The sequence below is a fragment of the Nerophis lumbriciformis genome, linkage group LG25 (assembly GCF_033978685.3).
Source record: "Nerophis lumbriciformis linkage group LG25, RoL_Nlum_v2.1, whole genome shotgun sequence".
Classification (NCBI taxonomy): Eukaryota; Metazoa; Chordata; class Actinopteri; order Syngnathiformes; family Syngnathidae; genus Nerophis; species Nerophis lumbriciformis.
The window spans coordinates 23472203-23498582 of NC_084572.2; the positions used below are offsets into that span (position 1 = coordinate 23472203).

The following is a 26380-nucleotide window of genomic DNA, read 5'->3' on the forward strand; positions in this document are numbered from 1 at the left end:
CATCTTTGGCAGCAGAGGTAATGACAGGTTCGGAGGAGAAATGTTACACCGCTGCAAAGAACACAAGAACAAGCCCCGCCTCCTCCGTTTCCGTCCTCATTTTAATCTCACTCTGACCATATATGGTAGGGAATTAAGCGCAAAGCTGATTGGTGGAGAGACCACCCCCCCTTGTTTATCAAATATATATAATTAATTTGTGATTTTTCCTCACTATTTCAACTTGGCTTATTGCGTATTTATTTGAATGTTTACGATGTGTTTCACTACTTAAATGTGTTGATTCTTTACTGATAGTGTCCCATTTCCTCCCACTACCCTGCTCTAGTTGCAGGTACAGGCGAGTCTCTGCATTCCTGCACACCTTTCAGGACAGATCTGTACTGTAAACAACTTCCAGCAGATGAGGCCTCGATTATGAATCGAATACTTTCAGATTGCTTTAGTTCTGCGATAAACATTTGGTGATGTGTCACGTTTAATGGCGCGTTTGTTTTCTCGGTTATATATGTTTCACATTAAAACCATATAGTTGCAACACTTCCCTCGTGGTTTACATGCGGTCATTTAACGCAGCACACTTCCCCCAAAAACAGGGGTTTGATATTAGTCATGTTTAATGGTGTGTGTTGTTCTCGGTGATGTACAGTTGTGCATTACTGCGGTTGGAAAAAGCTGCGACACTCCACTCGGAGTTCATAAGCGGCCCTTGAACGCAACACCACTCCCCAAAGTAGGGGTTTGATATTAGACGTGTTTAATAGTGCATTTGCGGGTTTTGGTGAAGTACAGATGTAATCAAAACACCAATTATTATTTTTTAAATATACAGTTTGGAAATACATATAACTTGACAAATATGGTTAAAACATTGTGGGCAAATGCATCGGAGCACCATGCTAAAACTAAGATTGAAAAGTTTTAAAATACATACGATACAAAAAACACATTAAACTACTGTAGTTGAAAATAGCTGCATTACTTCACGAAGGGGTTTATAAGCGGTCCTTGAACGCAACACACCTACTAAAAAAGGGGGATATTACTGTATGTTTAATGGTGCATTTGTGGTTTTCATTTATGGAAAATTGCAGTGAAAGGGCTGGAGCCTATCAATTAACACATTTATTATTCTTTATAAATTGATACTTTTTAAAAAAACAAACATGTGATTTGACTATTTAAAAACACACAATAAAACGACTGTAGTTGGAAATAATTGCTACACTCCGCTCGAGTTTACAAGCGGTCCGTGAACGCAACACACCTACCCCAAAAAGAGGATCATCATGTTTAATGGTGCATTTGAGGTTTTTGGTTATGTACAATTGCATTCAAAGGACCGCGGAGCCTATAAACATATATATTATTGTTTGTAAATGTGTATTTTGATGTACACATTTGACTATTAAAAAAAAAAAACATAAAAATTACCGTAGTTGGAAATAGCTGCATCACTTCACTCGGACTTTACAAGCTGTCTTTGAACGCAGCATACCTCCCCCGAAAAAGGGTTTTGATATTAGTTACATTTAATTGTGCGTTTGTGGTTTTCAGTTATGTGCAGGTGCATTAAAAATATCCACAATTATTTTTAAATTGAAAGTGTGAAAATACATATCATTTGACAATTAAGAATGAATCATCTGTGCAACTGCATTGGACTAACTAAAAAAAACCTTGTTAAAATACTATTTAAAAACACACATTAAAAGTACTTTAGTTGGAAATAGTTGCAACATTTCACACAGGCATTACAAGCAATACTTAAATGCAACATACCTACCCAAAAAAGGGGTTTCATTTGAGTCATGGTGCATTTTTGGTTTTTGGTTATTGGCATTTGCAGTCGAAGGGCTGATGCTTATCAATTAACCCATGTATTCTGTATAAATGTATGTTTTTTTTAAATACATATTTTACTATTAAAACAACATGCATTAAAACTACTGTGATTTACAAGCAGCCATTGAACCTGAGCAAAAGAAGGGGTTTGATACAGTCATGTTTAATGGTGCGTTGAAGGGTTTCAGTTATGTACAGCTGCTGTCAAAGGGCTGGAGCCTGTCAACACATCCATTATTCTTCATAAATATATATTTTTTAAATTCATAATATTAAAAAAAAAAAAAAAAGAAGCACACAGTGCAGTTGGAAATAGTTGCAACACTTCAGGCGGGGGATCTACAAGTGGTCTTACCTACCCAAAAAATGGGTTTGATATTTATGTTGCATTTGGGTTTTCCAGATATGAACAGTTACAGTTATTCTAGTATTATTTTTAAATTGAATGTTTGAAAACAATTTACAATATGGTTCAGTCATCTTTACAGAAGCTGCCACTAATTACCATTGACATTATTGTAGTTGGAATAGTTGCAGCATTTCACTTGGACGTTTACAAGCGATGCCTGAACGTAACATATCTTCCCAAAATGGGGTTTGATATCAGGTTTAATGGTGCATTCGGGGTTTTCAGTTATGCACAGTTGCAGTCAAAGAGCAGGAGCCTATCAAAGTTTAAACATACATAAACTTTACAAGGATGGTTGAATAATTGTTCAGCACAACTGCATCTGATAAAATATTTTTTATTTTTCAAACATCAAAACTACTGTTGTTGGAAACAGTTGCGACACATCACTCGGAGTTTACAGGCGGTCCTTGAACGCAACTCAAAAGGGGAAGAAAAGATAGCGGCGAGAAAGGGGGCGTGCCTTTCAATTTACCTGCGGAAAAGAAAGCGGGCTTCTCAGAGGAGGCAGAGCGTCCGTCCTGAGAGCACTCAAACTCTGCGGAGCGAAGAAGGATCCTTAATTCCTACCTTCCTAACCCCGCTTTGGCGTCCTCCAACGCGGTCACGAAGACGCCGAGTCTCGCTCACCTCCAGAGCCTCTTCTTCCTCCTCCAGTGGCTGAAATACCAGGTGCGTCCGCATTGTTTGCTCTTTTTATCACACATATTGTCAAGTTTGGAAAACAAAAAGTCACGTCAATTTTTTGTTTTTTACATTTTAAAGCACTTAAATAAGTCTTAGGTGCCTTTAAAGTCCGCGCATGCTCACTCGGCTCGCCAATTAAAAAATGCCCATTGCAGCAGTTGCTAAGATGCTAACAGAGAATCACCCCCAATAAACCTTTATGACATTAATTTGGAGTATTCCAACCATTCCCGCCTCCTTTCCTTCCACATAAAAGCTTCAAAGACATTGAAGAGACAATACTTGGTTGTGACGTCATGTACAAATTGAGGCTTTGATGTTATCAGGGCTGGTGGGCTAATATTGTTAAAAAAGTCATAAAGTCGGCAAACACGCAGCGAAGAGAAAATATCATCCTCTTTGAAAATGTATGTTTGCATCTCAGGTACGTTCACACTTGTCTTATTTAACTTTTAGTAGTAAAAATAAAGAATATGTGTTCATTGGTAGCAGCAGGAGGCGTTAGATTGAGATCACGTGTCTTGTACTTTGGTATCTATGTTCTTAAATTCGGAACAATTGTTTCATGCACATTTTTAATCTATTTTTTTTTTTTTGCTTTTAATTCAAAAAGTGCTATACAAATTAAATGTGACTTGACCAATAACCGGCGGCAAATTGAAAAGTAATTAAATGGAAAAAAGAAATGCCACAAGATATCAAAGCAAAACTAGTTTTGGTGTTATTTTATAGAAAATAATAATAATCTAAGCTCAATTATAAGGCGTTTTTCTTTTAAATATATTTAACTGCAAAACTGATATTGACCCTACTTTAATCATAACATGTTATCATGGCACTGTGTTTAAATTTGATGAAAATATTCTCAAGGTTGGCACAAAAAATGATTTAAATAAAATAAAATCATATACCGTTACAACCCTGAACTAGACTGGATTGTTTTAAGTGAGGTTATTCCAAACAATTTAAAGTGAAGCGTCTCAAAATGGCCCCTGCCCTTCCTTTTTTTTTTTTTTGCACCTCTGTTGATACAACCCTATCATTAAAGTTAAGTTAAAGTACCAATGATTGTCACACATACACTAGGTGTGGGGAAATTAGGAGCAGTGAGCAGCAGCGGTGGCCGCACCCAGGAATCCTAAAGTACCAATGATTGTCACACACACATTAGGTGTGGTGAAATTAGGAGCAGTGAGCAGCAGCGGTGGCCGTGCCCAGGAATCATTTTTGGCGATTTAACACCCAATTCCAACCCTTGATGCTGAGTGCCAAACAGGGAGGTAATGGGTCCCATTTTTATAGTCTTTGGTATGACTCGGCCGGGGTTTGAACTCACGACCTACCGATCTCAGGGCGGACACTCTAACCACAAGGCCACTGATATGTGATGGTTTGATAAATAAACCGAGAGGATATTTTAAAATCAATTTTATTGTGAAACCAACCTTTATTTGGGTATTTTTAGTGGTGTTCAAATCAGCCTCAGTCTGTGATGAAAAAACGCAAGTAAACATGTTTTTGAATGACATTTTGACTTGACAAGTACCCTGTAAATGTTTTAACCGCTTTCTGAAAGGATCCCAAAATCGTACCTTTTTTATATCCTGACCTGTTTGTTAAGAAACGCACACATCTACTTATTCCTCCTACTTTGACCTCTTGATATTGTGTTGTTCCCTGAAGGCAACACCTAATCAATAAGTGCAATCATAGCAGTGTTTGCTTTTTACTTGATGTGCTCATGTGCATTCTTCACACCAGATGCTGACCTCAGCTCATTTTCTGTTAGATTCCTGAACTTTGTGATGCACGATCAAGTGAAAACCCGCTCATCCCCCCTTTTCTTCACTAATTATTAATGCACCTGACTGCTTAACAAACTTAGGAGGGACACTTATGACATTATCTCTTGTCCACACACACACACACACACACACACACACACACACACACACACACACACACACTTCCCATCATGCATCAAATATATGACTGAAGTCATACAGTTACCTACTTTATTTTGATTGGACACATTAAACATGTAAAATGTTATTGCCAAGGAATAACTATTTTTAGTTACATCACTCTAAACCCAATGATAGGAAACTTTTTTTTAAATTTTTTGAATTTTTTTTAATCTGTCCTGGCATCAGTGTATTGGCATATAATACATTTTTGTTGGAATAAATCCAAACCTCAAAAATACTTTTTCAAATGTCTTTGGTATCAATAAAAATGTCATCATTTTGATCCTAACTGCTTTGCTGTTTGCTAATTTGCCCTAATTTTGAGACACATTTTTACAGCTTGTCACTGTGTGAGTGACAGGAAGAAAATCTGACACTTTGGCGCCACACGCTTGTGTGCATGTATACATCTTTAGACCCTGTATATAAGGCCGTTAAAAAAATACTTTTTTATATTCTAATTATTGTGGTATACATCTAATATTTTCTACCAAAAATACATTTAGTTTCAAAGTTGTGAACTTGCCCAAAAAATATACCCATAGCTTCCATTTTGACAAAATTACAACTTTTCCCCTTCCATTACGATATCAATATAGGGGGCCTTGAGTATTGGCCGATACCAATATTAAACTGATACGTTATCGGTGATAATTATTATTTTGTCGTGTTGAACGTTCCGAGTGAAATTACTCAAGAGCGATGGTAGATATGATCAGAATACTTACATGCTTCTTTCTGCCTTGAAGACCTATCTGTAATTAATAAGCATGATTATTTGATACTTGTTAAGGACATTAGGTTTTTGACTACAATATTACTAAATTAAGGTCACTTATTACATCTGCCTGGCTTGTTTGCTATTGTTTGCTTAGCAGTTGTGTAGCTGCTACCTTTTGATAGCTTAGCCTTATGGCCTTTTTAAGCTCTCTTTTTGTGATTGCTTCACTAAAATGCAAGAAAAGACAGCAGGCGAACTACGACGTGTCTAAAGTACTTTACAAAGCAGCAGGCTCCATGCTGATGCAGCCAAGAAGTAGACTAGCTGAGGTGGATAGATAGTGGAGACTTGTATCTAGGGTGTGGCTGGAGGAAGACATAATGACATTTCTCTTCTTGCCCGGGCCTGTTGCTTCCCGACATTCCTCACTACAAAGCATCCACGTCCATCGGGACTTTGGAGATACTTTTTTCCCCTCTTACTTCTTCTTTTTCTCGGCAGCGGAGTTACCTAACTAATAAATAGATGGTGACTTTGGGGAATTGGTGAGAACAGTAAAGAGTCTTGGAATTTGTGGCATTCTGTTCTGTCAGAGTGTTTTGCGTTTGGATGTTTGGAAAATGTGCTTTTCCCATCGTGCATCGTCGGAAAATGTGCTTTTTCCATCGTGCATCGTCAGAAAATGCGCTTTTCCCATCGTGCATCGTCGGAAAATGCGCTTTTCCTATCGTGCGTCGTCGGAAAGTGCGCTTTTCCCATCGTGCGTCGTCGGAAAGTGCGCTTTTCCCATCGTGCGTCGTCGGAAAGTGCGCTTTTCCCATCGTGCGTCGTCGGAAAGTGTGCTTTTCCCATCGAGCGTCGTCGGAAAGTGCGCTTTTCCCATCGCGCGTCGTCGGAAAGTGCGCTTTTCCCATCGCGCGTCGTCGGAAAGTGCGCTTTTCCCATCGCGCGTCGTCGGAAAGTGCGCTTTTCCCATCGCGCGTCGTCGGAAAGTGCGCTTTTCCCATCGCGCGTCGTCGGAAAGTGCGCTTTTCCCATCGCGCGTCGTCGGAAAGTGCGCTTTTCCCATCGCGCGTCGTCGGAAAGTGCGCTTTTCCCATCGCGCGTCGTCGGAAAGTGCGCTTTTCCCATCGCGCGTCGTCGGAAAGTGCGCTTTTCCCATCGCGCGTCGTCGGAAAGTGCGCTTTTCCCATCGCGCGTCGTCGGAAAGTGCGCTTTTCCCATCGCGCGTCGTCGGAAAGTGCGCTTTTCCCATCGCGCGTCGTCGGAAAGTGCGCTTTTCCCATTGCGCGTCGTCGGAAAATGCGCTTTTCCCATCGTGCACAGTTGGGAAATGTAGTTATATGCTCAGAGAAATACACTACTTGTTATTGTCTGACTCTTGGCCATTGCAAAAATACTATGCATCCATTGTTGCCTGTTAAAAGCGTGCATGTATAGAGCGGAACCTCCTGAGGTCAAGGTCCTACCAAAGTATTCTGAAAGAATATGACTCTAAAACCAGAGTTTGATGAGCCATCGTCACATGTGTGGTGTTCAACAAGACCTGTGATGCGCAGCAAAGGGTTCGTGCTGCCTTTAGCTTTCTCTTTAGATTTTTTCGTATTTGTTTTCCGTTTTAATGTGGATCCATTTGTTGATTACATTTTTGATGACTTACTGGCTATTAGCTGCGCCCGTGCACCCTCAAAGACGTAACATTTAAAAGTTTCGGACACTCCATACAATTCGTATAATTTTTTATTAGTTCAGACTCTTACTATTATGTTGGATCCACTATGGACTGTACTCTCACAATATTATGTCAGACCCACTCGACATCCATTGCATTCGGTCTCCCCTGGGGGGTGGGGGTGGGGTTACCCACATATGCGGTCCTCTCCAAGGTTTCTCATAGTCATTCACATCGACGTCCCACTGGGGTGAGTTTTTCCTTGCCCTTATGTGGGCTCTGTACCGAGGATGTCGTTGTGGCTTGTGCAGCCCTTTGAGACACTTGTGATTTAGGGCTGTATAAATAAACGATTGATTGATTGATTGATTGCATTGAACAATTAAAGCAATGGAATATAAATCAAAGCTTTTTTCTAGTCGATTGATTTGTTTTAAAGTGATCATACTATGCAAAACCAGCTTTCTTATACTTTGTAGAGGTTTACCCTCAGAGCTTTGCGCGAGTCCACCATTTTTATGCATTTGTAGTCCAACATAAGTTTCTTCTTTTTTTCTATCCTCTTGTTGTGGGGCAGACTGGCTCGTACATGCACATGCATGCTAGAATCCTCAGCTGTTGCCATTTCTAATACAACGTAGCGTATAGTTCTAACTCGTACCTGTCAGCGGACTCCACAAAACGGCGTATGCTGAGGAGACGGTCAGAAAGCGGCTTGAAGATCCATCCATCCATCCATTTTCTACCGCTTATTCCCTTTGGGGTCGCGGGGGGCGCTGGAGCCTATCTCAGCTACAATCGGGCGGAAGGCGGGGTACACCCTGGACAAGTCGCCACCTCATCGCAGGCGGCTTGAAGATGCTCTTTAAAATATAATCTGTGCAACAAAGAACCACTATTACATGTTATGTAGACCACAGGGAAGTGTTTTGAATGTTGACAAATGTTCACCCTTTTTAAAACAGCGGTTCTGGAGTCGAAAAGTTAGCTTATACAAACATACATGATAGTCGTGTGAAAAATTAAATACAATAAAAATACTATTGAAGCTCATCACAACTTTTAGAGGAGCCATGATGGCCCGCCCGAGTACACATGAGTTATTAAATAAACATGTTTAAAAGCACTATTGACATCCTCGCCACAAATTTGGCAAGCCCTCAAAGGCGATGACAGTAATCGGCCCTGCCTTAAATGTTGCTTCCCGTTATGCGATCTGTCAGAGCAGTTGCGCAAACTCTCCCGAGATGATTTCTGTGAAGTAATTAGTGAGTTGAAAAGAGATCCATCGGTTTTATTTTCCCGTACTGTACATTTTTAATGCATGCTCTACCTGGCCGCAGCATTAGGTACACTTACACCTGCTGTATTTAAAAAAATAATAATAATGTTGCTTTATGGAAAATACTGCTTGACACAAAGTGTTAGTTATGTTTGGCTGCCCTTTGCAAAGGAGAGCACTATTTCTAATATTATGACTCCTAATGCACCCTGGCATTTTTCATAATACATATCACCAAGCTGAGCACCGTTATCTGTGATAAAATGTACATTTTTCAAACAACTCTTCTAGTGAATGTCAATAGATTGTACTCCATCCATTCATTTTCTACCGCTTAATCCCTTCGGGGGCGCTGGAGCCTATCTCAGCTACAATCGGGCGGAAGGTGGGGTACACCCAGGACAAGTCGCCACCTAATCACAGGACCAACACAGATAGACAGACAACATTCACACTCACATTCACACACTAGGGCCAATTTAGTGTTGCCAATCAACCTATCCCCAGGTGCATGTCTTTGGAGGTGCCCTGCCTAATATTGCACATTTAGATGTATGCACCAGTGATTCTGTGGTACGTGGGCTCCATCTAGTGGTACGCCAAATAATCACTTGATTTAAGTACAGTGTTTTGTTTTTCTATATTCAAACAGTTTTACTGTTCTAACTGTGTATAATGTTGCAGTAGCAACAAATATTAAATATTTTTTTAAATAAAACCTCTGCCTTGTTTTTAATGAATACTAAGGCCTACTACGCTACTGTATTTTAATGTTGGTCATTATAGTGGTACTTTGAGATCCAAGTTTTGGTGAAAAACTATTGTAAACTATGTGATGAGATACATTGTGGCCGTCTACTTTACGACGCGGTGTGTTTTTAGTCTGTGTGACGAAATGTTTTTCTCTTTTTTTTTTCTCTGAAGCTGCCATGAGTGACGCAGACAAGTTCCTGTATGGGGACCGCGGCGGGATAAGCAACCCGCTGGCTCAGGCCGACTGGGCCAGCAAGAAGCAGGTGTGGGTCCCCTCTGAAAAGTTCGGCTTCGAGGCCGGCTCAGTCAAGGAGGAGCATGGCGAGGAGTGTGTGGTGGAGCTCAGTGATTCTGGCCGAAAGGTAAACGAGGACAAAAATAAAAAATGGGGGAACGCCTTTTGGACACACTTTGCGTCGTGCAACTTCAGGTGAAGGTCAACAAGGACGACATCCAGAAGATGAATCCACCCAAGTTCAACAAGGTGGAGGACATGGCCGAGCTCACCTGCCTGAACGAAGCCTCCGTGCTGCACAACCTCAAGGAGCGCTACTACTCGGGACTCATCTACGTGAGTTACACCCGTCCGTCTGCGTTGACACGTGTTGTGCTCACCGTTTTCTCCCACCGTGTAGACATACTCTGGTCTCTTCTGTGTGGTGATCAACCCGTACAAGTACTTGCCCATCTATTCGGAGGACATCGTCAACATGTACAAGGGCAAGAAGAGGCATGAGATGCCCCCTCACATCTACGCCATCACCGACACGGCCTACAGGAGCATGATGCAGGGTACACGTCCTTTTTCGCGCATATAAAAATGTCAAAACAATGCCAGTTTGCCAAGATTTGACACATGAACAGGATGGATTACTGTATTTTTCTGAGTATAAGTCGCTCCAAAGTATAAGTCGCGTTTTTTGGGGAAATGTATTTGACAAAACCCAACACCAAGAATAGACATTTGAAAGGCAATTTAAAATAAATAAAGAATAGTGAACAACAGGCTGAATATGTGTACGTTGTATGATGCATAAATAACCAACTGAGAACGTGCCTGGTATGTTAACATAACATATTATGGTAAGAGTCATTCAAATAACTAACATATAGAACATGCTATACGTTTACCAAACAATCTGTCACTCCTAATCGCTAAATCCCATGAAATCTTATACGTCTAGTCTCTTACGTGAATGAGCTAAATAATATTTGATATTTTACGGTAGTGTGTTAATAATTTCACACATAAGTCTCTCCTGAGTATAAGTCGCACCCCCGGCCAAACTATGAGAAAAACTGCGACTTATAGTCCAAAAAATACGGTACTTCATACACAGGTGAACCTTATTTTGCAATGTTAACATGTGCTCGTGAATAAATACAAAACTTAATTTTGGTCCATTCGAGAACTAGTTAAGCGTGTGCAGCGGAAGAAGAGTGTGTTCGCTCACTCAGCTGCACGTAAGGAAGGAAAACATCGCTGATTAGGGATGGGTATCATTTACATTTTAAACGATACTAGTAGCAAATTGTCATTTGGAATAACAAATCCTTAACCAGCATTTAAAGAATGGAAACATGCACATTTTTTTACAAAAAAAAGCACAAAAAACATTTTATTCTTATGGGATTAAACATTCCCGTTTGAACAAACTAGTAATTGAAATATCTGAATTCTATTGATTAAACGTAGCTAATACATTCAAAAATAAGAATTTGTAATAATTATTGCAGCAATACAAAACATAGAGATGGTGCAAAAAGCCTCTTATTTAATATTAATACTCAGAATTCCCAGGGTATGTGAATGCGCCTCTGAGTGTGTGTATTGACACTGCACTGTTTCGTAACGACGCCATCTGCTGCATGCAAACAAAATAATAGCTCCCATATTGGGGTTTTTTCAATGTGTATATACATAAGGTTTTTCAATGTGTGTATAAATATATTTAAGATTTATTTGAAATAGGGACAGATACAAAAACAGAGACATCTGAAGCAGTTATCCAATGTATGCATCATAGTGTTTATAGCCAAAGCTAATTTACAACACTTGTCCACAACAACACAGATCCAACATCATTAAAATTGGCAAATAAAAAATAGATTAAAGGTAAAGATTAGTCGATAATAGAAATAATACAAAGTGCAAACTAGATAAAAGCCAATAATAATAATAAAAACACAGACAAAGTGCAGACTAGATAAAAACCAATTAGAAAAAATTAGTAAAAACTAAACATGGGAACACGATTGTTGCTCAACTAGCCATAAGTTTGTTTGAATATGAAACTGGTGAACGAGCGGCTCATGGTAAACAGAAAAAACCTTATTTGGCCGCTATAAGATAAAAATGATCCCACACTTAGGAATGTTTGTCCTTTATTTCTTACTCTTAAAAGGATGATGGTGACAAATACCGATATCAAACACGCCACTCCACTCCACCGACTTCTTTCAGTACGAACCCTCACCGAACTGAAAGAATTGCTCCATGATAAACACAATTTGGCATGTCGCTGACAAACGACGCAGCAATTGTGTCGGTCACATGTTTTGGTCTGAAGGTGACACGCACATCTGTGGACACCGTATCACTCCTTGTGTTTCATAATGTGCCCATGCCTCAGTGTCGTTTGACCCGTCACTGGTAATAACTCAGCAGCGAAGTGGTCCCATTGAGTTGTAAAGGCTGCTGGTGCTTTGGCTGGAAGACCAAAGAAAAGTGGAAGCTGTTAACAGCTGCAAATAAAACCCTTTTTCTCAGGGTTTACCTGCCTGATGACCAGGTGTCCCAATACTTTTGGTAGTGTAGTGTAGATCAGGGGTGTCTAAAGTGCTGCCCCACAGTGGCCATTTGCAGCCAGTATTTTACGCGAGAAACTAGGGATGCACGATGCATTTATTTTGCAACCCGATACAGAAAACTTCCTGCTTCTCAAGAACGATACTGATAATCGAGTCAACACAGGGATGTCGCTCGTTTTCATTTAGGGCCACATCGCAGTTATGGCTGCCCTTAGAGGGCCACTTGCAATGAGAATAATATATGAATATATAAGGATTTGCCTCATGATATTGATCAACTATTGCCGATGCATTAGATTACCGTATTTTTCGGCGTATAAGTCGCACCGGAGTATAAGTCGCACCTGCCGAAAATGCATAATAAAGAAGGAAAAAACATATATAAGTCACAGTGGAAACTATGAAAAAAAACTACGACTTATAGTCTGGAAAATACGGTATATTGTTTGTGTACACTGTAAAAAAAATCTGTCAGCTCAGTTGCTAGAACTTAACCATGAAATTTACCATGGTTTTGCTGAATATTACTGTAAATGGAGAAACAGGACCTCTGTTTTTTTTATGTTAAATCTACACTTTTTGTTTTTTACAGTGTTTTACCGCAAATGAATTTTTTTATTTTTTTTTATGGTCAAATTCTTGCAAATAAGCTAATACTTTTTACCTTAAGATCTATTGTCATTTTTACAGTGTCCAAATATATGGCTACAATTTGAGGTCATGAGTCAAGCATTTATTTTAACAAAAACATTTATGAAGATAAAAATGTTTTCATTATTAAATAAAAATTAAAGTTTAAAAGATAGGCAATTGCATGCGGTACATGTATTTTTTTCTGTTAAAATGAAAAGAATGGTTGCATATAGTAAGAAAATGTAGATAATGTGGTGGGCCAGATCTAGCTCCGGGTCTTGAGTTTGCCGTCTATGGATTACCTTATTAATATCTATTATTCCTAAAATTTAGATTTTTATTTTTATTTTTTACAAGTACTTTTTGCACACATTGCGGCTGGCTTTGGGGCAGCTTCTTTAGCAGCAGGTGTCTTCTTAAGCTTTCTAAGCACCGCTGTAGCGATGCTGGAGTTTCAAGGTTTGATGTGGTGAAGCGTGATGTTTTTACCTCCTCTTACAATGTTTGCAGAACATTTGGTGCAAATATCTCTCAAAATTGTCTTCCTTTTGAAATCTCAAAGGAGTCCCAAACTATCAATGCCATGTTTGATCACAATGAGCTCAGGGGAAGTTTACGACACGAGTAGGAGAAAGGTTTTTATTCTTTAATGTTAGCGAGTGACAGTTCCTCATTTGGACACGGTCATTATCTGCCCGATATTTAACACGCACCCATAACAAAAAGCAGACATGCAGGCGTTTTTTGTTTTTTTTCAACCATCCATCCATCTTCTTCCGCTTATCCGAAAATTGTAATGTCAAAATGGCTGCCGCATCCTTTGGGTCTGCATTGTGCTGCCCTCAGTTTAGACACCGTTGATGTAGATAATCACAATATTCCATTTTCTGTCATGTAAACAAGCATGATGCTGACTGCTTCCATGTTTGTGTCTCGCTACTAGATCGAGAGGATCAGTCCATCCTTTGCACGTAAGCCTTTATACTTTTGTCATTTTAGTTGTGCAACCAGGTGTCTTTCTCGACAAAACTTTTTTCTCTCCTCACTAGCGGCGAATCTGGAGCAGGGAAAACCGAGAACACCAAGAAAGTCATTCAGTATCTGGCCCATGTGGCATCTTCTTTCAAGTCCAAGAAGGATCAGGTCTGTGTCAACTCAAATGTTTTTACACATTTACTTGTTTTCCTTTTTAAATGATCGAGTGAGCACATTCCTCTCTCAGGTCTTGACATGTCTTCCTCATTTCTCAAGTGTGTGTACTTTTAGTTGTTTTACTCGAAGCATACTTTGTATCTGTGTGTAAAATTATTGTGACCAAAGTTGTTTAACTCACCATTTCCTTCCCTTTTGTCTCTGCAGGGCAGCGCAGTTCTGTCACATGTGAGTTCATTAAGCGTGTTTGTTTATGCAAGTCTACTAATGGGGAGTGTTCTGTTGTCTGAGTCAAAGACAATATGTTGACATATCTAATAGCTTGTGTGGTAAGAAAGGGACTACTTTTTTCATACAAGAAGTTCCAGTGAAACTTACTTTCAGTCGTCGCTCGTTATCGATTGTTGATTGGCTCTGGAAATGACCGCGATAAATGATTTTTCGCGAAGTAGGAATCATTAATTCTAAAGCTTGAAGAAATGTTTACAATCTTCTAAATGTGTTTGTAACACTATGAGAGCACACTAGACAGAAAGTAACCACCTTTAGTCACATTTAAATGCATTTAATCCAATATAGTAATTCTCCCTGAGGCTGAGCCAATCAGTGGCTACAATACTGATTGGCCCATTCTGATTGGTTTGGTCCGTGACCAATATTGTAGTCGTATACGGCTGTGAATCTTTTGGCACCACACTTGGGTGCCAAAAGATTGGGGGCTAACTATTTTCGATTTCAAAATAAATACTTTTTAAAAAAAACATTGGATGCCAGTTCTATGGTTAACTACATTCCTCCAAAAAAAAAAGAAACAGCTCTGATCAATGTTTATATTACTTAAAATAAAACTGGTTTTGTTTAATAAAATTCTACCCAAACATTTAGTAAAGTCAAATACAAATAAGGCAACTTTCTAAAGTATATAGCAAATATCTACATCAACAATATGATTTGCCTGAGTAGCTGGACAGGAAAGATTGGAGGGGATACATTTTTAGATGTTTTTGAATCTATTAATCACGATTAATCTAAAAAAAAAAAATTAAAAAAAAAAGTTTTTTGGACACCCCTACTGTAGTATTGATATTTTTATTCTAGTCATGTTTATGCTTGAAAATTATAATTTTGTAAATTATTTTAAAGCATTTAAAAAAAAAAAAAAAAAAAATCCTTTTTAAAGAAAAAAAAACAAAAAACTAAAGTCAGTGATTTGATGAAGCCGCAAGTTTTGAAGCGCGGTGTGGTGAGGGATGACTGTAGATCTTAATTTTATATGTATGTATACACATTTGTTTATTGAATTTTTGACATATACAGTCCAGAAATACAAATAAACACATGACAAATGTTCTATTTTTCCTCCAATCAAGTAACCCATAAAATTCATATATAAAAAAAAAAAAGATAATCAACTAGAAAAAAAAAATTAAATACATGCATCAGTCAAATAAGTATAGGCAAATATTGACCTGAAGCCAGACTGCCCTCCTGAGTGTCCCCAACACGGTGCAGCATTTTAATAATGTTTTTTACTTCAATTATATCCTGCAAAGCTGCTTAATTTACAAATAAGATAATTAAAACAAATCGTATTTTTGTGTATTTAATACAAAAATACTAGTATGGTAGATTGCAGACCTCTGAAAAGGCTGTACACAAAAATTAAAATCCAAGAAAGATTAAATATCTGGAAATCATGATTTTTTTGTGCAAGGCATTTTTACAGTTAGACCAATCCTCTTACATTAAGAAATTTGTGCTAAAATCTAAGTACAGTTCTCAAAATAATCTGGCTACAGAACAAGAACTTTGCAAAATGTTTGAAAAAAGTAAAATGGTATTTTTTATACCAACATTATTTTTATTAAATATGACTAGTGCGAATCATTATCAAGTAGTAAAGAAAAATTATGAAAACTAAAAAAAACAAACATGTCAAGAGTTCCCTCAATTATTGTCAATTTTACCTGGAATAAAGTACAAACAAAAAGCATACCTTTCATGAGTATTCTCTCTTGCAGAGGGCTACAGTTTACATAACCCCAGGGAATGCCAACACATTTGTCAAATCTTTTCCAGATAAATACAAAATAAAAGCATCACAGATTTGATGAAAAATATTATTTTATCATAGATGTAATTTTCTGTAAAGGGAGCAAGTGGAGAATTCGGACAACTGTTTCTGGTAATATTTTTCCATAATAGAGCTGTCACGCTTTTGGCCAATAATATACTTAAATCCTAAAAACCCCATTGATTCTTTTTAAGGTTTACATTTTCTGTGCACAAACCTAACATCAACTTGTGGGACCAATGTAAGTTGTACTTGTAAAATATATATTTACACTGCCAAATGCAACGGAAAAGTGTACCTGTTTTTTCTTCAGGTATCCGGTGCATCTGGATTATATTTGTGGAGCTTTTCTGGCATAATATACGTTCACATAATCAGTTATATTGTAATAGCTTCAAGTGGAAATTAGGAGTTAATCACTGCTTTAGTGCATGCCTCCTCCCACTCTTCTTGTATTTCAACATGTCAAATGTTCCTTTTGTCACGTGGTTATTTTTGTCGTAAATCTCAAGTTTTAGTCCCTAATTACCTAGAGAAATTATTCTAATCTAGAAGATGTCTGCTTTTGAAAATATTTGATTAGGTTTTTGATTTTGCTTTGTTTTGAGTTTTTCCAATCTATCCATTGTTAAAAGGCCAGCCAAGGCTTGAAATTGTTCATTAAGATGAATGCATTATTCACTGGGAAATAAGGGGAAATTCTGAATTATTTTTGGAATGCCCAAATAAGTAGTACTTGTAGTTGATGTAGGTAAAAAAAAAAAAAGAAAAAAAAAAGGTATTGCTCTTAAAAAAAATCTATTTCGAAATGAAAAAAATATTTCATTATTTAAGGAGTTTTTTATTGCCCCATATTTACATAATGTCCAGTCTAGTGGAATCTGCTTTAGTAGGTTTGTTTAATACCAGTAAAGTTGTAAATAATTGCAGTTTAGCAGAGATCTTTGTTTACTTTTAGCGAATATAATTACTTAACTAGTTGAAACCCATACTGAATGAGCCTACCCCACCCCTGCCGTAAGCCATGTTTTTGTCTTGTTGTAGCCTGTGTAATGTGTCAATGTGCGATTCTGCATTTCCTCCCTCGGGGGGGTGGTTTGGGAGTAGGCCGTATACGTATGTTATCTAACCTCCCTGCTCCTTGGCTTCCCTTCTGTGTGCCTGCAAGAATGTTGTTTGTCAAAAATGTACGTGCGTGTTTGTCATGTTTTCAAATTTGCGTGACCTGTTGCTGATTCTGAGTTTCCTGTGTCTCAGGGAGAACTAGAGAAGCAGCTGCTGCAGGCCAATCCTATTCTGGAGGCCTTTGGCAATGCAAAGACTGTCAAGAATGACAATTCATCTAGATTTGTAAGAATGCCTCACATATATTGTACATTTCATTCTGACAGTAGTTATTCATGTTAACATGAGGTGTTTGTCTTGCAGGGGAAGTTCATCAGGATCAACTTTGATGTGAATGGATACATCGTCGGAGCCAATATTGAAACCTGCATCCTTTTTTTTTTAATACACATCAGTTTCCACAAATTATTTTACCCCTTAGGAAACGATTGAAACAGTATTATTCTTAGCCCATATTTACCTTTCATTAACTTTACATAATTAACATTTTAATGTCATTCAAGTGTAAATAAATACAAGTTAGACTATAAGGCTTAATTGTAATGATGGATAAATGATGCCTCAGTGAGTGTTAAAGTTAAAGTACCAATGATTGTCACACACACACACACACCCACACACACACTAGGTGTGGTGAAATTTGTCTTCTGCATTTGACCCATCCCCTTGTTCACCCCCTGGGAGGTGAGGGGAGCAGTGGGCAGCAGCGGTGCCGCGCCCGGGAAAAGTGTGGCACACTCAATAGCTGTATTGACATTACTGAATGTCATAAAAGTTTAACAAGAAGTTATGTGTACTAAAAGTGTAACAAGATGTTAGACTGGTTTAAAAAAAAAAAAAAAAAAAAAGGCTTTATTGGAGTGATGAGTAAAATGATGCCTCAGTGAGTCTGTGGTACAATCAATAGCTGTATTAACACTATTAAATGCCATTAAAGTGTAACAAGAAGTTAGACTTGTAAAATAAGCCCTAATTGTAGTAATGGGTAAAATTATGCCAGTGAGTGTGTGTGTGTGTGTGTGTGGCACACTCAATAGCTGTGTTGACATTGTTAAATGTCATAAAATTGTAACAAGAAGTTAGACCATTGTAAAATAAGCCCTAATTGTAGTGACAATGATGCCTCAGTGAGTTGTGGTACAATCTATAGCTGTATTAATACTATTAATTGTCATGAAAGTGTCACAAGAAGCTTGACTATAGTAAAACAAGGTCTAATTGTAGTGATAGGTCAATGATGACCCAGTGAGTGTGTGGCACACTCAATAGCTGTGTTGACGCTGCACTGTGTGCTATATATATTTCAGTGATATATAATAGGCAGCAGCAATCTGCTGGAGTAAAAAAAAATCCCTACCTTCGACCTGAAAGCAGAGTCTTTTTTTAAGTCAAACATAGCCGCGCAGAAAGGAATATAAAACGTGCAGCTGTGGCCAGTGAGCCAAATAGTAAACTGGAAAAGAAGAACATTCATAAGATCGAAAAGATTTGACTTGGGACTTTTTTCTTAGATACGTTTATCTATGATGGTGATGAAAACCGGTGTCGAACGCCGCTATTCCGATTTGTTTAATCCAATTTGTCACTCGTGATCCGGCTCGAAAGAAGCGCTACCTCTTAAACACAGTCAGAGGACACAGCAGTTGTATCAGTCACATGTTTTCTTTTTTTCTTAGTGACACACACCACACACACACACACACAACTTGCTGTGTTTCATAAGGCATCGATGCTTGAGTATGGTTTGCCCTCGTACAGTTTTTACATGTAGAGGCTGGCTTATTGAAGGCGACCCGCCTTTTTGGTTTTGCAATAAAAATAAGTTAACTGGTAATGGACTGTTTAAAAAAAAAAAAGCATATTTTAAAAGAGACGATTTTGTAGAGTTATCTTCCTGGACTTCAATATAAACAATGTAGCAGGTGTTTGTCAACATTTTTGTTGTACTCCATCCTTGACTGACATGTTACCAGACCTGCTGGAGAAGTCTCGGGCCATCAGACAAGCCAAAGAGGAGAGAAGCTTCCACATCTTCTACTACATGCTATCTGGGGCAGGAGACAAGCTGCGCTGTAAGAACTATTTTATCTCCGCAAACTTTTTTTATTTTAATTGACATTTTTTCATAAAACCAGTTCTTAGTTGAATGGGGGGGGGGCACGTGTAACCTCGAGGAAAATGCTTTATCAGTATCATGTTTTGAAAAACTACACTCCAAAAGTGCTCCTTGTAGCAAATAGTCCTGACTTCTTCATTTTGATTGGGAAAAAAAAATCAGCACAAATTGCTTTTTTGATTTGTGTGTGTGTGTGTGTTCATGTTGCTGATCAATTTAAGTTTAAAATGTATTACGGAGTTTATTCACATCATTTTATTTTTCAGTATCAAAAAGTTCAAGTCGGTCAAAAAATATTTATAGTTTAAACAAGAATTTAGCTAAATTGATGCACTTTTAATTTTTTGTGTTTTACAGACTGAAAAATTATTTGTTGTAAGTTGGTCTACGCTGTATTTTTCCCCCTTTTATGTTATGCAGAGGTGTACTTATAACAATCTTATAGACAAATGATACCATTTATTGTAGTGTTGGGCGGGCATAACAGAAAATAATTGAGTAGTACTGCAATAAACATGACCGTTTTATTAGATAATTTTTATTGGATAACTTATTTATATAATATATATTTATTTATTTATTTATTTTTTGTATACATACAGATGTGTGAATCACTGGCAGTTTGATTCACAGTATCCCAAAGCCTAACAGAATTAATTTTTCAAAGGGCTTAAAATAATTTTGAATAAGTTTTTTATTTTTACTTTTTTTGCTCAAATCTCTCTATCCAACTTTAGCCCTAAGCAAAAAAAACAAAAAACAACCTGTTTTTAAATGCCAATCCTTTGAAGGCATGTTGATCAAATGATGTCATAGTAATCAATTAGTGCACATACATAACATTAGTTATTTTACTAATTTAGACCTGTGACATTATCTGATCTAAATAGTAAAATAACACAAACATTTTTTGTTTAGGAATGAAGTTTATGGAGAAATTTCACACCCTTCAAAAAGTTGAGGACTTTTATGTCCTGTTTGACTTTGAAGATAATTAAAATTGAATGTCCACAGAGGGTTAAAGGTGCAGTGGATAGGTGGATGCTTAGAGGGCTTTGGTATTCGAACGAGCTGCTACCATAACTTAATCGCTTCCTGGTTCAACCATGCAAAGATACGCCCCACTTGTGCATGGAGAAAAAGGACAGCTACAACCGCCATTTTAATGAATTACCTTTTAAAAATGTTAGTTGAATCTGTTCTCTTGAACCAATATTGGTCGGCTGGTGGTGATCTTATATATTTGGGTTTAAAAGACAAAGTAGTTGTAATATATATGTGACTGAATGATGTGTGATATTTCCTTCTTTTTCTTTCCATAATTCAGCGGAGTTGTGTCTGGAAGACTACAGCAAATACCGTTTCATGTCCAACGGCAACCTGACCATTCCAGGCCAGCAGGACAAGGACATGTACACTGACACGGTGGAGGCCTTCAAGATCATGAGTATTCCAGACGAGGAACGAATTGGTACTTTATTATTTTTTAACGATTATTTTTGTGTAAGAAAAAAATGTATTCTTTCTTTCGTCATCTAATTTTTTGAGACCATGCAAGTCACAAAGTACTATTGTATTTTTTTGCACATTTTAAGGTTAGAAATGCTAAGTTTCTACATTACTACTAATTGTAATACATCTATTATGCAACAATTTACTATACCATTAGAGTAGAGAAACATAATGATAAAATATAAATAAGTATGCTTAAACTTGGTATTTTCTATGGCCCTCTATTGAGGGCCACATCGCAATTACGGCTGCCCTCAAAGAGCCACATGTAAAAGTGAATATTAAACATAATGTTAGCCTTGTTACGTAATTACAGACTGATTACTTGCTTTTGTGAAGGTTCACAAAAAAATCAATTCACATTGGAATTGCAATTTTTAGGCATCCCGATTATAAATAAATTCATAATTTTCAAAAATGGATTTAAAAATAAATATTAAAAAAATTAAAATAATAGTAATTCTAATTTTTTTTAAATACGTGTTTATGCCATATCAATGCAACCAGAAGAAGATCTTCTAACCTGTAAATAGTTTTGAAAAAGTTTCATAATTATTATGCTAAAAAATACATCATGAAAATTGATTTGATTCGAAAATAGATTCTGAATCGAATCGTTACCCAAAGAATCTGAATCGTATCAAATGGTTAGGTGCCCAAAGATTCACACCCCTTTTCCTGTGAAATTGTAACTGAAGTTGACAAGAAAATATTTAAGTATTTATTTTTGATAACAAAAAAATGCTTGCAATATGTTTTTGCGTGATCAGATAACGTTAAAGTTCAGACGGGTTTTTTGTCAAAATTGAAAGAACAAATACAATTTAGCCAGAAAGTGCTTTAATAATGCACATTATTTCAAGCCTTTTGAAAAATGTCAATGGCGAAAAAACAAAATTCATACACAGGATTAAAATGTATATCTCTTTCTTAGTAAAATGATGTCTAAAGCAATAAAAAAATAATTCACAGCTTTACAGTTGCACTTATGATTGTTAGTTACTTTTCTTTTCAGAATGTACACATTTTGAATAGGTGTCCAGTTTAAAAAAGAAAATAAATAAAGCAATAAACCATTATTTTATTTAAAGTAGTTTTTTATCGGGTTCATAAAAGTCCTGGCATATGTCCTTGTAAAATATGAATAACCAGTAAAAATGTGTGTGCATGTCTTCTTTAGGGCTGTTAAAGGTGGTTTCAGCCGTGCTGCAGCTGGGCAACATGACCTTCAAGAAAGAGCGTCACTCTGACCAGGCGTCAATGCCGGACGACACCGGTACTCACTTCAAACCTGCATCACCAATTTTTGTTTGACATCTTAAAATTTCAAACGCTCCTCTTCCTCCGTAGCCGCCCAGAAAGTTTCTCACCTGCTTGGCATCAACGTGACCGACTTCACACGTGCCATCCTGTCGCCTCGAATTAAAGTCAGTGTCTTTGACGTTAAAAAATAATAACAATCAAAACACCAATGAGAACTTTTTCACTGTGTTCTTTTTCACCAGGTGGGGCGAGACTACGTCCAGAAAGCTCAGACGCAGGAGCAGGCCGAGTTTGCTGTGGAGGCTCTAGCCAAGGCGTCTTACGAGAGGATGTTCCGCTGGCTGGTCATGAGGATCAATAAAGCTCTGGACAAAACCAAGAGACAGGGCGCTTCCTTCATCGGCATCCTGGACATTGCTGGCTTTGAGATCTTTGAGGTGAGCTGCTGAGTACCGGTTCCTAATTGGGTTGGTCAAGGAGGACCATTAAGATTCAGGATAAATGATATGGCTATCAGCATTATTTTTATCCAGCTGACCGTCGAAATTATGACACGCTATTAGATTCACCTCTGGTCCCGCTGCTATGCATAAAAAAACAAAACAAAACAGGGACACTGCAAAAACTGAAATCTAAGTAAGATCAAATATCTCAAATAAGGGTGATATTTGCTTATTTTCTGTTTAATAAGATAATTATTCTCACTAAGCAGATTTTATGTTAGTCTTTTACTTGTCTTAAGTGTTTTGGTCCTAAATTATCTCAGTAAGATATTACAGCTTGTTGCTGAGATTTTATGACCTATACGGAGTAAAACATGCTGAGATTTTATGACTTATACTGAGTAAAACATGCTTAAAACTAGAATATCAACTGATGCAAAGCTGTGTCATCAACACTCACAAGTATAAAACTACTTTTTTAAAGAAATAATTTCTTATTTCAAGCATGAAAAAAAAAGAAAATCATGATTTTGACACAATTGTGTCTCATAATTAAAACGGATGACAGCCAAATTGACTTTGCTGTTTTATTTTCAATGAAGCAATAGAAAATACGTACTCATATAGTAGTACAGTTGGCACAGTACAGTAAACTGACAGTTAATATTTAAACATTTACCATTTGACATTTGAAACAATTTTGAACAGAAATAGTTCATGCACATTCAGATAAATTCCTCAAAATTACAATTAAAACATTTTTGGGCGGGGGCCGGGCTGTATATATGCGCACTAATTGACTGAAAGAGCACGTACTTGGCGCGATGATGTCATGTTATGTATGGGAAAATGCATTTTTAGACAATATGATTGGCCTGAGCGGCTAGGAGACCCCGAGAGTAACAAGCGGTTGCCTTTCCATTAAGAACAATAAATCAGTTTTTAGTATAAGTTTGCTGGTTTCAAGAAATGTAATGAAGAGTGCATATCATTATGTCAAGATAATGGTACTAGCATTTACTTAATTTAAGAATATCTTTCAACATATTGAGCAAAAAGGTCTTTTTTTTTTAATCAAGAAAAGTGCACTTGTTATTAGTGAGAATATACTTATTTTAAGGTATTTAGCTAATTTGACTTGTTTTGGAAAGTCTTGACAAGCCAAATTTTCTTGTTCTATTGGCAGATAATTTTGCTTAGTTCAAATAAAATACCCAGAATTTTTGTTTTGTTTTTTCTTGTTTTTGAACACTGACTTTTTGCAGTGTAGGATCTGATAATCGCAAATAAGGAAGCACATCTTCATGCTTTTATGGTTGTTTAGGTTGGGGGGAGGGCAAAACCCCATCAGCTCTGTGGCCCCCCTTTAGGTTAAGGCACCCAATTGCATTGCAAACGTAGTTGACTTTAAGACCTAAAAAGCAGGTGTTAAACTATTTTACTGCTGTAAGACGTTACATGATGTTGGTGGTGCACAACCTCTTGTGCTCAAAAAAAAGAGTATTTGTTCCACATCTTTATTTACTGTGATGAGGTGGCGACTTGTCCAGGGTGTACCCCGCCTTCCGCCCGATTGTAGCTGAGATAGGCTCCAGCGACCCCAAAGGGAATAAGCGGTAGAAAATGGATGGATGGATGGATGGATCTTTATTTACGCCAATTACATATAGCAGCGATGAATATTGGTATCGAAAAGGAGTATAGATTACAAAAAAATGCTAACAAAATACATCCCTGCTAATAAAGGTGACCTTGGAGAATTTTACGTACTAAAAAAAACCCTGCTGTCCTTCTAGCTCAACTCCTTCGAGCAGCTGTGCATCAACTACACCAACGAGAAGCTGCAGCAGCTCTTCAACCACACCATGTTCATCCTGGAGCAGGAGGAGTACCAGAGGGAGGGCATCGACTGGAGCTTCATTGACTTTGGCCTGGACTTACAGCCCTGCATTGACCTCATCGAGAAACATGTGAGCTTGCCACCTCTCGCTAGTCTGTGACCCCGCAGGCTAATGCGCTTTTCTCCTGTTCCAATGTTGACGGCAGTCCAGTCCCCCTGGCATCTTGGCTCTGCTGGACGAGGAGTGCTGGTTCCCCAAAGCCACAGACAAGAGCTTTGTGGAGAAGGTGGTTCAGGAGCAGGGAACACACCCCAAATTCCAGAAGCCCAAGAAACTCAAGGATGAGGCTGATTTCTGCGTTATCCACTACGCCGGGAAGGTAATTAATGTGAAGGACCCATGTCGCATAAAGCAGATGTTCAGAGGTAATGAGGAATTATAGAGCTTGTTTTTAACAATTCATTCTTATTACAGGTGGACTACAAAGCAAATGCATGGCTGATGAAAAACATGGACCCTCTGAATGAGTGTGTGGCCACTTTGCTCAACCAGTCCACAGACAAGTTTACTTCTGACTTGTGGAGAGATGGTGAGTACGTAAATAGCACATGTATATGTGTATTGTTTGTGAGACAAACATGGTATTTGCAACTAACCAGTAACGTATTTCTCAGCAAATGTTTTAAAGCTGCAATGTATAATTAGAGTGGAAACTCGATTTACGATCTTAATTGGTTCTTGAACAGGGTACGTATATCTAAAAGTTCATATAGTGAGGCACATTTGTCCATAAACAATGTATATATCAATGGGTTCCAGCCTCCACAAAAGTTTATATTTTAGTGAAAGTTTGTACACTTTGAACACAATAAAAAGAGCTATACAGTAATGTTTATCAAACAAACATAGAAAACAAGGAGGTACGTTCTCCTTATTGACAAGCCAAAACAACAAGACCAGCTGAGCGCACACAGAAGTCCCGGAAGTGCCCTCACAAACTATCAGAAATCACAAAAATCCTTAACTTTAACAACAATATTGCTACAATAATTAACACTAAGAAGTAAAATCTGTAAGTTAACTTCAGAAAATGTCCCCTTGGGAACTGCATTTTTGCACGGGAGGAGAGAAAGGAGGGTTGAGGGGAGGCACCATGTGTGTTTTGGAAGAGACCCCTCTGCTGTGAAATAAGTCCACTTTGGCATTTTTTTTACAGAAAAGTATTTTCTTTTTGCAATTAAAAACTTGCTGTGGTACGAAGCCAGCTTCCTCAATCTCTTTAATACGAGCAAGCACAAAATGGCTGCCAGCGGGACACAAAATGAATGAATGAAGCGTTCCTACACAGAGACATGGTTCGCACACGCAGTCATATTTGGCGCGGTCTAAAAGTTTGTAAACCGAGGAGTTTACAAATGGAGGGTTTCGTAAATCACAACAAATTACACTCCTGCAAATCAGTCAGCTCTTGCCGTATCCGTAATACGCCGATAGGGAGAAGTTTGTATTTACACGATGAGTCGGGTGTGTTTTGACCTCCGCCGAACCCCTGAGGCAGACTCACCGAACCCCTAGGGTTAGATCGAACCCAGGTTAAGAACCACTGCTCAAGTCGGAACCACATGTTTATCAGACCAAAGTGTATGTCACAAACTGGGTTATGAGATGTCATAAAAAAACTCCTAAAATACAACCTTAGACTCATAGTGCACACACTTTACCAATAAAGCAAATTCACCAGAGTTTGTTGAATTGAAACACTTTCGTTATTCTCTGTTGAAACAACGGTCTTCTTTGTCATCACAGTGGATCGTATCGTGGGCCTGGATAAGGTAGTGGGAATGTCGGACTCCATGCACGGTGCATTCAAAACCCGAAAAGGAATGTTTCGTACAGTGGGCCAATTGTACAAGGAGCAGCTGGGGAACCTGATGGCCACACTCCGAAACACCAACCCCAACTTTGTCCGCTGCATCATCCCCAACCATGAGAAGAAGGTACATTTTTAAAGTAGAGACTACAAAAAAACTTACATGCTATGGCTACATCTGCACAATATGACATGTCATACAAA

The 26380-nt window shown here is 38.0% G+C and overlaps 1 protein-coding gene across 2 annotated transcripts in view; it reads left to right on the plus strand.

Annotated features, from left to right (window-relative positions):
- Positions 1–2738: 2738 nt before the first annotated feature.
- The window catches only part of LOC133621695 (myosin-9-like), a 55233-nt gene continuing 31591 nt past the window's right edge, over positions 2739–26380 (plus strand). The window contains exons 1-18 of one of the 2 annotated variants that reach the window (XM_061983965.1): positions 2739–2926; positions 9508–9698; positions 9767–9907; positions 9972–10128; positions 13724–13751; positions 13830–13923; positions 14140–14160; positions 17264–17356; positions 17435–17498; positions 19105–19203; positions 20575–20718; positions 21940–22035; positions 22110–22186; positions 22265–22459; positions 24262–24435; positions 24512–24685; positions 24781–24895; positions 26113–26303. In XM_061983965.1, coding sequence (XP_061839949.1) covers positions 9513–9698; positions 9767–9907; positions 9972–10128; positions 13724–13751; positions 13830–13923; positions 14140–14160; positions 17264–17356; positions 17435–17498; positions 19105–19203; positions 20575–20718; positions 21940–22035; positions 22110–22186; positions 22265–22459; positions 24262–24435; positions 24512–24685; positions 24781–24895; positions 26113–26303 — 2049 coding nt within the window. In that variant the 5' untranslated portion in view covers positions 2739–2926; positions 9508–9512. Of the gene's footprint in view, positions 2927–3240; positions 3366–9507; positions 9699–9766; positions 9908–9971; positions 10129–13723; positions 13752–13829; positions 13924–14139; positions 14161–17263; positions 17357–17434; positions 17499–19104; positions 19204–20574; positions 20719–21939; positions 22036–22109; positions 22187–22264; positions 22460–24261; positions 24436–24511; positions 24686–24780; positions 24896–26112; positions 26304–26380 lie in introns of those variants that run through there. The other variant, XM_061983964.1, reaches the window with a different exon arrangement.